Source organism: Lissotriton vulgaris, chromosome 7 (genome assembly GCF_964263255.1).
Source record: "Lissotriton vulgaris chromosome 7, aLisVul1.2, whole genome shotgun sequence".
Lineage (NCBI taxonomy): Eukaryota > Metazoa > Chordata > Amphibia > Caudata > Salamandridae > Lissotriton > Lissotriton vulgaris.
In genome coordinates, this window is record NC_141695.1 from 1,490,810,015 (window position 1) to 1,490,824,790 (window position 14,776).

Here is a 14,776-nt window from a genome sequence, read left to right on the forward strand (position 1 = left end):
TACCTCACACCACAAAAGCAAAACTTACACAACATGATACAATGAAATACCACAAATTTACAGCACAAGGGCATTGTTGTGCTATGGTGTTGTTTGCTTTGTTGTTTACTGTGTTTTAGTGTTGTATTGTGTTAAAGTATTGTATTTTGTTTGTGAGTCGTATGAAGGGTCTATATTTCTTGTGGTAGTCTTGTTTCATTTTGTGTTGTGTTCCTCTACTGTTTGTTGTTGCTATTAATATATTGCTGTTTGTATTATTATAATGTGACGTTTCTTTGTCGCACTGCTAATACTGGGTTGGATTGTTTTACTGTTCTACTTCCACCACTTACATATGTACAAACATTCTTCCCATCTAGTGCTATCACCAAAAAATCAAAAAATCTGAAACTGATAAATTAGCGGGCCTCTAAACTTTACTACTTATGTTAACTATTTGTTAACATTGTTAAAAAAAGGATGGTGGAGAAGCGGAGGCACAAGACACCATTATGCTTTTAGTTAACAGTGTCTATCTCGTTCGTGCTTATGTAGTAACAATGGTTGTTGGTCCTACATGAAGATGCGCCATGATCCTTGTATGTGAATAAAAGGGTTGTTTCCCCGTTTAGAGAGCTTTCGAATAAGTGTGTGGATCGGAAGTGGTATAGAAAGGAGATAGGCTTTCTTAGGGTTAGAGCAGGCAGACCCTGAAGCAGAGGTCAGACCCGGGACCAGGGTTCAATTCCCGACGCGGCAGGGTCTTGAGCCCAAAATATCCACGGACTCGATAATTCTCGTTTCGGTGCCTACTCGAATCACGGGTTCACACTCTGCAGCTCTGGGCATTAGCTTGCTTAATCTCCACCACGGCCCCCCCGCGGTTGGATGCCAGGCTTTCACCTTGGGGGTGCCCAGTACGGGTATCTCACAGGGAAAAAAGCCAGGACGGGTTCCCAAGGCAAGCGCCGAGATGCCTCCGGGTAAGTCGAGCGCTATATAAGAACGCATAATAATAATAATAATAATAATAATAATAATTAGGGAAGAGGTTTTAGGCACAAAATGACTATGAATTTTTATTTTCATGGAAATTGAAACACAAATTGAAATCATAGTAATATCGAAGATTTTCTGGCAAATATATTTTCAGCAAAATGTATCTAAGCAAAATAATTTTTGTTTACAAAACAATTTAAGTGTATGACCCAAGGAGAACATATAGTGCAAAAGAAAATGTTTGCATTGTAAATTTGGAGAACATACACGGCAAAAGAAAGTGTGTTTGCATTGTACATTTTTCCTCTTGCAAATAAAATTGTGGCATGCACATGCGAGTAGAAACAGCACATTGTGTGGAAAATGGGATTGATTTTCTAGAGGGGTCTTTGATGGTCTAATAGGAACGTTCGGGGACATATTGGTCAGTTACCGTCCTAATATTCAGAAAGGATCACATCTAAAGGAAGTCATCTTACGAGAGCATGTTTTTCCGTCTTCAGCAAGTCGGTATCCTGCGTTGCATTCACAATAATATGAGTCTGGCACATTGACGCAGGTGTGGTCGCAACCGTGATCCATTTCAGTGCACATATCTACTTCTGAAAAACACAATTATGTACACAGCTCGTCACTCGACCTTTCATTCCCGTTTGAAATATATCCACCCCATTATTTGTAATAATAAATTTTACCAAGTACTAACAGATTAATATTTATATTTAAAAAGGAAATAAAAAGACCCCGCACGCCAGTTGTATATATCTTATGCGAATTAGTTTGTTGACAATGAAAAATATGCATGTCGCATAGAAATTTCTGGATAAAACATCAAAGTTTGATAAAGCAATAGATCTGTCATTTTTTTATGGGGAAGAGATTCTTGATCTGTTGTCGAGTCGGTGTAATTGTAATTGAACTGATGTCAACATGGGTGAGTGGAAAATTGTACAAATGCAATGTTATGTTATGCTGTGTCTTGCAGGCTATAAAGGTACCCTAGTTGCCACTGTTATCTGACTGCCAAGGATACCTATCAGCAGTTATAAGGCTGGTTTCTTAGGTCTCAGCAGCACTCTTGTATGCTGTGATACTGCAAAAACTAAATTCGAATCATCTGAGGATCACTTAGTGACACTGATTTGGTGCTCCCCTGGTCTCCCTTAAATGCTGCTCCAGAGGCAGGCTCGTGGGCTGAGACAGGCTAGTTCAATGTCTCAAGAATGATGCCTCTTTTCTTGCTGCAGTGTGGGCCATTGCACCAAAGCAGTGAGGGCTGTTACATGTTGACTGGTTTCTAGCACCAGCCAATCATCAACAGTTTGGCTGACACTGGAGCCAGAACCGCCCCTCAGTCAGGGGAGTGGCACTTAGCTCAATGACTGAGCCAGGGTTGCTGGAAGCTCTTAGCTCAACAACTGAGCCAGGGTTGCTGGTGGCTCTTAGCTCAACGACTGCGCCAGGGTGGCTGGTGGCTCTTAGCTCAAAGACTGAGCTAGGGTTGCTGTTGACTCTTAGCTCAACGACTGAGCCAGGGTTGCTGGAAGCTCTTAGCTCAACGACTGAGACAGGGTTGCTGGTGGCTCTTAGCTCAATGAATGAGTCAGGGTAGCTGGTGGCTCTTAGCTCAACGACTGAGTCAGGGTTGTTGGTGGCTCTTAGCTCAATGACTGAGCCAGGGTTGCTGGTGGCTCTTAGCTCAACGACTGAGCCAGGGTTGCTGGAAGCCCTTCCCTCAACGACTGAGCCAGGGTGGCTGGTGGCTCTTAGCTCAACAACTGAGCCAGGGTGGCTGGTGTCTCTTAGCTCAACGACTGAGCCAGGGTTGCTGGTGGCTCTTAGCTCAATGACTGAGCCAGGGTTGCTGGTGGCTCTTAGCTCAACGACTGAGCCAGGGTTCCTGGAAGCCCTTCGCTCAACGACTGAGCCAGGGTGGCTGGTGGCTCTTAGCTCAATAACTGAGCCAGGGTTGCTGGAAGCTCTTAGCTCAGAGACTGAGCCAGGGTGGGTGGTGGCTCTTAGCTCAACGACTGAGCCAGGGTTGCTGGAAGCTCTTAGCTCAACGACTGAGCCAGGGTGGCTGGTGGCTCTTAGCTCAACAACTGAGACAGGGTGTCTGGTGGCTCTTAGCTCAACGACTGAGCCAGGGTTGCTGGTGGCTCTTAGCTCAATGACTAAGCCAGGGTTGCTGGTGGCTCTTCTCTCAACGGCTGAGCCAGGGTTGCTGGAAGCCCTTCGCTCAATGACTGAGCCAGGGTGGCTGGTGGCTCTTAGCTCAACGACTGAGCCAGGGTTGATGGAAGCTCTAAGCTCAACGACTGAGCTAGGGTGGCTGGTGGCTCTTAGCTCAATGACTAGGACAGGGTTGCTGGTGGCTCTTAGCTCAACAACTGAGCCAGGGTGGTGGCTCAAAGCTCAACGACTGAGACAGGGTTGCTGGTGGCTCTTAGCTCAACAACTGAGCCAGGGTTGCTGGTGGCTCTTAGCTCAACGACTGAGCCAGGGTTGCTGGAAGCTCTTAGCTCAACGACTGAGCCAGGGTGGCTGGTGGCTCTTAGCTCAACGACTGAGCCAGGGTTGCTGGAAGCTCTTAGATCAACGACTGAGCCAGGGTGGCTGGTGGCTCTTAGCTCAATGACAGCCAGGGTGGCTGGTGGCTCTTAGCTCAACGACTGAGCTAGGGTGGCTGGTGGCTCTTAGCTCAAAGACTGAGACAGGGTTGCTTGTGGCTCTTAGCTCAATGACTAAGCCAGGGTTGCTGGTGGCTTTTTGCTCAACGGCAGAGCCAGGGTTGCTGGAAGCCCTTCGCTCAACGACTGAGCCAGGGTGGCTGGTGGCTCTTAGCTCAATGACTAAGACAGGGTGGCTGGTGGCTCTTAGCTCAACAACTGAGGCAGGGTTGCTGGAAGCTCTAAGCTCAACGACTGAAGTCAGGGCTGGTGCTTTACAGTCGACGGACAAGAAATATATTCCACCGGGAATTTCCGTGGTGGATTTGTGCTCATAGAGGCCGGTTATGAAAGCCCAGGCCTTCTCCTGGTGCCTCTCTCATGTTCCCCACCTCCTTGCAGGGAGTGGGGGGTGTGGGGAGAGAGGGAGGGAGAGAGAGAGAGAGAGAGAAGCAAGATGGAGAGAGAGAATGGATGAAAAAGAGAGCTAGTGTGAGGAAACGGAGGGAGTTGGACTGGTTTGAGCTCAATGACTAAGCCAGGGTTGCTGGTGGCTCTTCTCTCAACGGCTGAGCCAGGGTTGCTGGAAGCCCTTCGCTCAATGACTGAGCCAGGGTGGCTAGTGGCTCTTAGCTCAACGACTGAGCCAGGGTTGATGGAAGCTCTAAGCTCAACGACTGAGCTAGGGTGGCTGGTGGCTCTTAGCTCAATGACTAGGACAGGGTTGCTGGTGGCTCTTAGCTCAACAACTGAGCCAGGGTGGTGGCTCAAAGCTCAACGACTGAGACAGGGTTGCTGGTGGCTCTTAGCTCAACAACTGAGCCAGGGTTGCTGGTGGCTCTTAGCTCAACGACTGAGCCAGGGTGGCTGGTGGCTCTTAGCTCAACGACTGAGCCAGGGTTGCTGGAAGCTCTTAGATCAACGACTGAGCCAGGGTGGCTGGTGGCTCTTAGCTCAATGACAGCCAGGGTGGCTGGTGGCTCTTAGCTCAACGACTGAGCTAGGGTGGCTGGTGGCTCTTAGCTCAAAGACTGAGACAGGGTTGCTTGTGGCTCTTAGCTCAATGACTAAGCCAGGGTTGCTGGTGGCTTTTTGCTCAACGGCAGAGCCAGGGTTGCTGAAAGCCCTTCGCTCAACGACTGAGCCAGGGTGGCTGGTGGCTCTTAGCTCAATGACTGAGACAGGGTGGCTGGTGGCTCTTAGCTCAACAACTGAGGCAGGGTTGCTGGAAGCTCTAAGCTCAACGACTGAAGTCAGGGCTGGTGCTTTACAGTCGACGGACAAGAAATATATTCCACCGGGAATTTCCGTGGTGGATTTGTGCTCATAGAGGCCGGTTATGAAAGCCCAGGCCTTCTCCTGGTGCCTCTCTCATGTTCCCCACCTCCTTGCAGGGAGTGGGGGGTGTGGGGAGAGAGGGAGGGAGAGAGAGAGAGAGAGAGAAGCAAGATGGAGAGAGAGAATGGATGAAAAAGAGAGCTAGTGTGAGGAAACGGAGGGAGTTGGACTGGTTTGAGCTCAATGACTAAGCCAGGGTTGCTGGTGGCTCTTCTCTCAACGGCTGAGCCAGGGTTGCTGGAAGCCCTTCGCTCAATGACTGAGCCAGGGTGGCTAGTGGCTCTTAGCTCAACGACTGAGCCAGGGTTGATGGAAGCTCTAAGCTCAACGACTGAGCTAGGGTGGCTGGTGGCTCTTAGCTCAATGACTAGGACAGGGTTGCTGGTGGCTCTTAGCTCAACAACTGAGCCAGGGTGGTGGCTCAAAGCTCAACGACTGAGACAGGGTTGCTGGTGGCTCTTAGCTCAACAACTGAGCCAGGGTTGCTGGTGGCTCTTAGCTCAACGACTGAGCCAGGGTGGCTGGTGGCTCTTAGCTCAACGACTGAGCCAGGGTTGCTGGAAGCTCTTAGATCAACGACTGAGCCAGGGTGGCTGGTGGCTCTTAGCTCAATGACAGCCAGGGTGGCTGGTGGCTCTTAGCTCAACGACTGAGCTAGGGTGGCTGGTGGCTCTTAGCTCAAAGACTGAGACAGGGTTGCTTGTGGCTCTTAGCTCAATGACTAAGCCAGGGTTGCTGGTGGCTTTTTGCTCAACGGCAGAGCCAGGGTTGCTGGAAGCCCTTCGCTCAACGACTGAGCCAGGGTGGCTGGTGGCTCTTAGCTCAATGACTGAGACAGGGTGGCTGGTGGCTCTTAGCTCAACAACTGAGGCAGGGTTGCTGGAAGCTCTAAGCTCAACGACTGAAGTCAGGGCTGGTGCTTTACAGTCGACGGACAAGAAATATATTCCACCGGGAATTTCCGTGGTGGATTTGTGCTCATAGAGGCCGGTTATGAAAGCCCAGGCCTTCTCCTGGTGCCTCTCTCATGTTCCCCACCTCCTTGCAGGGAGTGGGGGGTGTGGGGAGAGAGGGAGGGAGAGAGAGAGAGAGAGAGAAGCAAGATGGAGAGAGAGAATGGATGAAAAAGAGAGCTAGTGTGAGGAAACGGAGGGAGTTGGACTGGTTTGAGCTCAATGACTAAGCCAGGGTTGCTGGTGGCTCTTCTCTCAACGGCTGAGCCAGGGTTGCTGGAAGCCCTTCACTCAATGACTGAGCCAGGGTGGCTAGTGGCTCTTAGCTCAACGACTGAGCCAGGGTTGATGGAAGCTCTAAGCTCAACGACTGAGCTAGGGTGGCTGGTGGCTCTTAGCTCAATGACTAGGACAGGGTTGCTGGTGGCTCTTAGCTCAACAACTGAGCCAGGGTGGTGGCTCAAAGCTCAACGACTGAGACAGGGTTGCTGGTGGCTCTTAGCTCAACAACTGAGCCAGGGTTGCTGGTGGCTCTTAGCTTAACGACTGAGCCAGGGTGGCTGGTGGCTCTTAGCTCAACGACTGAGCCAGGGTTGCTGGAAGCTCTTAGATCAACGACTGAGCCAGGGTGGCTGGTGGCTCTTAGCTCAATGACAGCCAGGGTGGCTGGTGGCTCTTAGCTCAATGACTGAGACAGGGTGGCTGGTGGCTCTTAGCTCAACAACTGAGGCAGGGTTGCTGGAAGCTCTAAGCTCAACGACTGAAGTCAGGGCTGGTGCTTTACAGTCGACGGACAAGAAATATATTCCACCGGGAATTTCCGTGGTGGATTTGTGCTCATAGAGGCCGGTTATGAAAGCCCAGGCCTTCTCCTGGTGCCTCTCTCATGTTCCCCACCTCCTTGCAGGGAGTGGGGGGTGTGGGGAGAGAGGGAGGGAGAGAGAGAGAGAGAGAGAAGCAAGATGGAGAGAGAGAATGGATGAAAAAGAGAGCTAGTGTGAGGAAACGGAGGGAGTTGGACTGGTTTGAGCATTTTTGCTAGGGCTGCTTATTGATCCCCGGGCCTGCCCAGTGCACTGTAAACAGCAAATAAAGCTGCAACAATGGCAGGAACATGGCGTCAGCGCCAAGTGCTAATTTCTGTGAATAATCACCATTGGTGCAGTGATCCATGAATTGCTTTTTGTTTGCATTACTTCGTGATACCAGTCCTGCGTCAACAAAAGAGAAAAAGTGAATTCCTCAATATGAAAACCTTTTTGACTGCTGGACCGATGGAATGACTGTAAGCTGGTGCAATGGTGAAACTTCATATGTCTTGAGTAACAGTTCATCAACCCAAACGAGTGATGAATGTGGACTGATAAATGGAATATGAGGAGGGTTTCTTCAGTGACTGACCCACCAGTAGTCACTGTCTCCTCTTAACTGACCCAATGGGCTGCCAATAGGCCCATCTCTTACCCCACTCCACCCCCATGATCCTAGCCCTTCCTCTGAGCCCTTTAAAACCACCTGCATCACAGCCCATTTCCATTCATTTCAGCTACAACCGAGGCAGTTATGGTGGAACTGGCAATGAGCTGGCAGGAAGGAGGCATCCCCGTTACATCATAGTCCCCAAATAAAAAATTATTTTGAGGATATTTGCAATGTCTATTTGAATAATTTGTCTGTAGGAACCCACGCAGGTGTTAAATATACATGTAATACACTTTAATTCATCAGGATACACATTATGTGTAAAGGAAGGAAATGGTATATTTGAAAGAGTGGCTTTAAGCAGCCAAAGATAAAGAAATTACAGCTAACTTGATTTGCCTCCATTTCCATAGAAATTTGGTAAAATACTAAAATTCAAGGGGTGTATAGAAATATTCGAACAAAATATTTTGCATTTCTAAGGAGAGCACAAATACTGTGATGTAAATTTGAACCAATGCATTTTGATGAGTCTTGAAGCATAAAATTCAGAAACATGGTTTGCTGATTATTTCGAAATGGATCATCGAAAACGACCGTTGATTTTACACAGAAACCGGAAACATTGCTGATTAGGAGACCTAGGGTAATTTTAAAGGGCATACTAATTGAAATTAAGTGCATGTGGCCTTCAACCAAAATGTTTGTTCCTGTGCAATTAGTGAGCAGAGACATAATCAAGAATATAATACAAGGCACATATAAACTAGGCTGAAACGTGCCACCAAGAGATCAACGAGGTATGCTGTGCATCTGTGGAATGAAGCAAATTGGCAAAGCAGTATTCACAAGACTCACTGGGCCTTATATAAAGTTTGGTGGATTCCCCTCCCTAGTAAACTCCTGTGCCCTTATTTATGAGGCCTTGCGTCAGTTTTGCGCCGCCGGTGCGTCACTTTTTGTGACGCACCAGCGGCGTAAAATATGCGCCTTGTTGCGCCATATTTAAAAAGTGACGCATCTAGGCAGATGCGTCACTTTTTAAACCCCTGCGCCACATTAAACCTGCGTCAGGTATAATGTATGCAGAGGGGGCGTTCCCCCGCAAAAAGCCTCGTAATAGTGACGCAGTGAAATCTATGAGATTTCACTGCGTCACTTTTAGGATGCTGTTGCGTCAAAATCTTGCGCCTCCCTCACAGCAGGCGTAAGACTGACGCAAGCCCTTTCACATGGGGCTTTCCCCATGTGAAAGGACGCATTGCTGGAGTTGCGTCACTTTTGTGACACACTCCAGCAATGCATCACTTTTGCGCTTACAGATACGTCAGAAATACTGACGTATCTGTAAGTCCTTGCGACATGATGCGTCATACATTAAATATGACGCATCATTGGTGTCGCAAGGAGTGCGCAGTGAAAAGTGACGCATCGCTGTTTTCACGCAGCGATGCGTCACTTTTCATAAATGAGGCCCAGGGGATTTGTGAGCTCTGTTTATTATTCGTCATTATTTATGTTTCCTCTGACTCTGCCTCCGCTGGCAATGCCAGTGGAAACCATTGACCGAAAGCCCAACATACATCGGGTAATCGGTCTAAGTTCCTCAGGCTGTCCCCCCCTTTTTTGGTCGACATTCTGATGCACTTTTTTCAGGAAAAGGAATAACTGATTTCCACACTCTCTGAGAAAACCGCAAGCATGCGAGGGAGATTTGTTTTTGTTTTTCAAAAACAATGTCCTGCTTTGGGGGTTTATTTTTGAAAAACCAAAAAGTTTGCTGTCTGAGTGCTGTGGACATGGTGACCCCACAGTCACGCTCAAGGGACTTCGACTAGGCAGGTGATATCTCTTAATATGGCTTACTCAGGCAACAGAGCACATTTCTCTTCTGCCCAGGCACAGCCCACTAAACGCTAGATATTCCTCAAATTGTTTCCAAAAGCGAAGCCACATGTCATTTTCACTGAAATTATGCAAATGTATTTAAAGGGAGGCATTTGTCCAGTTACATTTACAGAAACGTGTAAAGAAATGTAAGAATCCACCACAACTAACACGTTTTTGAGAGAGCGCAAACTGAGAAAAATGTATAAGTGCGCCAGAGTCACAAGTTAGATGCACGAATTTAGTTAAAGCATTTAGAAGTGTCGAAAATATATAGAAATGCATATACTCATGAATGTTTAATCAATATAGAAAGCATATTGTAGAGTGTGAAACTAATGTAGTAGTGTTTAGAAATGTTAGAGTGTTATTAGATTCCATGTTATGTGGCTGCTGCAGAAGAAAATGTGATGCTGCTAAACGTAGAAATGTGCAGGCCTCATGGCAATGTATGAAGAACGAAAACGTGCCTTTACATTTCACATAAGATGGATTTGATATTATTCAGAATAATTGATCATATGTTAAAATTATGTTTTATAGAAGTGTTTCATATAATCAGAGTGTAATAGGTTAGAAATTGTTTTAGTTTAAGAAATAAAGGTTCACAGAGTGCAGGCCTTTGCAAGTAATTTAGTAGGCCTGGAGAGATAGAGCCGCTTCTTTGATCTGCACGTATTAGTTAAAATCGAGTCTCGTTAAGCATAAATTGTCAACTTTGTTCGAAGTTTTATGACTTGAATAGATAGCTGGAGGTTGGAATTTGGGGCCCAATCCATGGGTGTCTGTTTGCAGGTGCGAGGGGGGTTCCAATCAAGAGCGTGATGAATAGAGCTCTGTCCTGGGAGACAGGCACAGGCCTGGAGGAGGTTTCAGGAATTTCCTGGGGGGTACCGGCAAGCCGAGAAGAAGTCTGGGAAGCAAGGTCAATGCTAACAAGAGGCCCAGAGGAGTATCAGTATGGAAAAAGCCAGAACCGAAACCACGTGAGAGGTGTACGTGAGGGGCGTCTCTGAGGGGCGTTTCAACTGTAATTATGACTTTTGTATTAGGGACAGCACCCCTGGGTGGAGTTAGAGCAGATGGCCTGAGGACCCTTAGAGAGCGGATGGGTAGGCAGAGAGGGCATGACTGAAATGCACAGATTTTCACCAAAGACTAAGAAGAGTGAGTGAACTTCTTTGGAAGTCACCACGGCTGACACCTTTTTAGGTTAAGATTCTGTTAAGTAGGGATGTCCCTTAGTCTAGTGTAGGGACAGTCTAACCTGATATTTTCTTTTTTTGTAAATGACGCTTAAGTTACATCTTGTGTCTATTCTTGCAAACCTGTTAATCTTTGATTTGGCTTTAGTGGTATTTTTCTGTCGACTAAGATCGTTCAGAGAATTCATGTTTGTGTTGGTGCCAGTATACCTTTTGAACCTTATATTGAGATGCTTGTATCTTCAGTTATCTTTGGCTTTATAATAAAACTTTAAAACTGATTCGTGGTAAGTGGTTCTTCAGAGTCGTGCCAATTATTGGTTTGCTTAACCTGGTAGTGGATTGCTTTTTACTCTATGACAGGCAACAAAGATTCAGTCGACCTAAGTGGGGATTTAGATCTAGAGTAATCAAATGCGAGATCGAAAATCCCGCCTTCCCATTTTCAAAGGCACGAACCCAGCAGGGTGAAAAGTATCAGTTAACTAGAAACAGACCGTCAGCAGGGACCATACTGACATAAATATGTAAAATCATACCACAACGTATTACATCTGCAAACTCATGATTTCACAGCAGGTGGGAAAATTAATTTATAAAAATGCATTCAATCCACAATAGGGAGTCAAAACCACAGGCCCTTAACATTAGTTACATACATCAACTTTTGGTGAGAAAAGAAAATGTTGTATTGAAAATAATATCACGCGTGCAGGTACATCCTGTTTCTATGATGTCGTAGGCATTAAAATATTATTTCCCCGAATCAGAATTAGAAGCTCAATAGAATATGGGAATAATTTACGAAAAGGGTGTGATCCGTGATGGCAATGTTTAGCATGTGAACAAACAATTCTGAACATTGTTGGCATACGGTTCTTACCCTTAGTCTTCAAAGACTCTGAGGAATGCAAAGATTTTTAAAATGGTACAAATTATATTTAGGAATTTTCATGTGTCTGGAGTAGTATATTAAAATAAATACCTCTATAGTTTGTCATAAAGCCATACTCAGAGGAAAAAGATTTGGCCAGAGAGTTTTACATATGGATGATAATTGTAGTCTTTAAAAATCAGAGAGAGAGCGAGAAGAATGACCCTTATATCTTTTGTTTCTTACTAAGCACAAGGGAGATGGTACTAATTGTATTTTTCAATAAGCCTAAAACTGAAAAATGTGGAGCTTGGTAAGTATTGTTAATTCAAACTGGGAGCTAAAGAAATTGCAGAAATATAGATAGCTCTTTTATGAATAGAACAAAACGTAAATGATGGTGCAACCCACATGAACATTTTAGCTTGTTTCATACTGACATAAACAAAAATATGACAATGCAGCAGTTAGTTTAAGAATGATGGACGGTGACAGGTTCTCACTGCTAGGATGTAATATTACACAAACATTAACAACATTTAACAAATGAAAGTAGCATGAAATCCTATCAAGATGAGTTGTGGCGAGAATATCTTGTTATAACAATTATAACAATTAAAACGGAACCATAGGCTCTAGGAATAGTGAAGCAGATCTTGCAAAATGTGATGAGAAAATCTTGAAAATAATCTAATTTTGTTTTCTAATATTTTAAAATATTCCCTCAATCATTGAACTGTTGGCTAGAAGAAACTTTGAGCCTTATTTTGGGTTTGGCAGGTGTCCAACCATCCAAACATATTTGGGGATGTCTGCCTGCCTGTTGGAGATCTCTATGCCTTCAGAAGAGCCGCCATCACAATGGGTCCTATGGGGGCACTAAAGCTTTGTGGAACCTCCACCCCTTTTAATGCGGCTGCTCCGCAAAGTTTTTTTTGCTCTTCAAAAACCATCTCCCTAAGTGGGAGTTTGTTTTTGAAAAATAAAAAAACAAATGGCCCTGACCCCCAACATTTGATCAGAGTGTGGTGGGGGACATTTGTATTCTGTTTGGGACCACCAGGCTGTATCTGGTGATCATGAACAGGAACAAAAACTCCATCTGAACATTTGTCTTAATAACAGAGAGTATTGTCTGAGATAGTACTACTAGTTCTGTATGTCTCACTATTTTGAGACTAAAAGTGAGGATTTTTAGGCTGCATATATTTTATTGACTTTCGTTTTAAAATAATCTTTTATTATTTCTTGCAGTGAAATGAAGTGTATTGTGTTTGGAGATACAGATAACTCCATGCATAGACTACAGCATCCAATGGTCTGTGGATGATAAACAAATGCATAGTAGTCAAGCTGAAAACTCACACTCCAGAATTTCCTCCCGGGCCATATACATCGGTAAAGTTCCTTCTCTATATCCACTTTCCATGCCCCCTAGTGCACATTAACCCCTTCGATGCTGATGACGGCCCCCAGCCGTCATGCACTACGGTGGGCGTGTGCTGATGACGGCTGGGGGCTGTCATAAACCCGCCCACTCGTGATTCTGCCGCACAGGCGCAGAATCGCGGCCGCGCCCAAGGGGTTAATCATTTAATTAAGTGAGAGCATGCTGTTGGGCACCAATTAAATTTTGGTTGGGGATGAACAGTCCACGATCACGTTTTTTATTTATGCTCACAAATATCGCTCCACTTCAGCTGTAATTGGTCTGTCTGAGCTGATTATAGCTTGATATGATTATCCATAATTGACCTTGCCTGCTACACACATGCATATTTAAATCATACTAATGTTCTATCATTGGCAAAGATGGAAACATTACAATTCAAAATCCTCATTGAATATCATAAAACATATAACATTCATTATCCATTCTCCTCGACAAAAAATAAGAAGGTGCAATTGCACATCAGAGGCACATTTTTTCATCTGTAAATGTATGTTTTGTGAATATATACACTGTGGGTCTGATTCACAAGTCTCTATTTGACTTTACCAGTAGAAATGGCTCCATTAATTCACAAAACCATAGAAATTCAGCAGTTATAGTTAGAGTTATGCAAGAAACTATAATTAGTGCCTAAAGGTAACTATAGCTCATGCCCCGACCATGCACAGTTTCCTCATCAATAATTTTACAGAAAATGTTGCTCTGATATTATCAGTGATGTTATAGATGTCATGAGTGATGTAATATATGGGGTTATTATCAGTGCATAGCAAATGCGTTAGTTATAGTTCCTTTAGGACATGAGTTATACCTTCTTTATAAAACGATAACTATAACTGCTGAACTTCTATGGTTTGTGTGAGTAAATTGTGGACCTAACTATAGCGTCCCTATAACCTTTGTTTTTTATAGTGAATGTTTAAGGGTTTTTAAATTCTATTCCCTAACAATATTTTACCTGTAACCTTTAACTTTTTCCAGTGATTTTCTAAGGTTTTCTTTAGCACAGTGGGGGGTGGATTTGGCCACATGCCTGGCCAACCCTTTTTAATGCAGCCATCCCCAATCCGTGCACAGCCTTTGGGTGTGAGTGGCAGGGGGTATGCCACAGGGCCTGGCCTGTGACCAGGCACTGCAATCAACCCCAGTGTACTGTCAATCCCATGCTGCGCAAGGCCTTTGGCCGTGCGTGGTGGGGAATAGGTTGCAGGGCCTGCCTGGGGCCAGGTCCTGTGGCAAATACCTTAAAAGTAACCAACCTGGGAAGGGGTCACACACCCCCCTTCCCTAGGCTGATTTCGGTTCCAGGGACCCCATTTTTTTAGGGTATGTGGGTATGTTGCCCCCCTCACAGGGCTGTATTTTGACCCTGGGGACCCAATCTCTCAGGGCCCAGCTTTATTATAAATTGGGAAGGGGTTCTCACCCCCTCCACAGATGGGTATCCGGGCAGGGGGGATCCATTCTCCTGGGGCCTAGACATATTTAGAAGGGGAGGGGGCATGCAGCCCCCTCCCTGGGCAAATATTGGCCTGAGGACCCCATCCTCTGGGGCCAATTTTATTAATAATTACTGAAGGGTTTGGCCATTATATGAAGGGGGAACACAGCCCCCTTTTCTGTGCCAATGTTAGCCCCTGGTACCCCATCTCTGATGGCCTGGCCAGGAAATAGAGGGTGCCTTAGACCCAGCCAGGGCACCCAGTGCCTCTTTGTTGGAGGCTGCGGGGGAGCCCCAATGCCCCCATGGCCCCAGTCATCTTACTGCCTCCAGCTTGAGCTGGCATTGCACTCACCCACAGGGAGCAGCAAAACAAACTGCTTCCTGTGGGTGTATGCAATTTTTTCATCCACTCCCAGTGGATGGGGGCATTTTTAATGCTCCACCGCTTGGAGCAGATATAGTGTTTGGTTTAGCTTGACAAGAGCTTTAAAATTGATCCTGCCAAGTGAGAGCAAACACAGTGGCGAGCAGGACAACTTCTAGGTCCTGGGAG

General features: G+C 45.8%; 1 protein-coding gene across 8 annotated transcripts in view; it reads right to left on the bottom strand.

Moving 5' to 3' along the window:
* Nucleotides 1-14,776, bottom strand: part of MATN4 (matrilin 4) — a 211,210-nt gene that overhangs the window by 116,394 nt on the left and 80,040 nt on the right. For 7 of the 8 annotated variants that reach the window (XM_086932305.1, XM_086932304.1, XM_086932301.1 and 4 more), the window contains one exon: nucleotides 1,458-1,580. The exons of the other annotated variant lie outside the window; for it this stretch is intronic. In XM_086932305.1, the coding sequence (XP_086788431.1) occupies nucleotides 1,458-1,580 (123 nt within the window). The remainder of the gene's footprint in view (nucleotides 1-1,457; nucleotides 1,581-14,776) is intronic. 8 annotated transcript variants of the gene reach the window in all.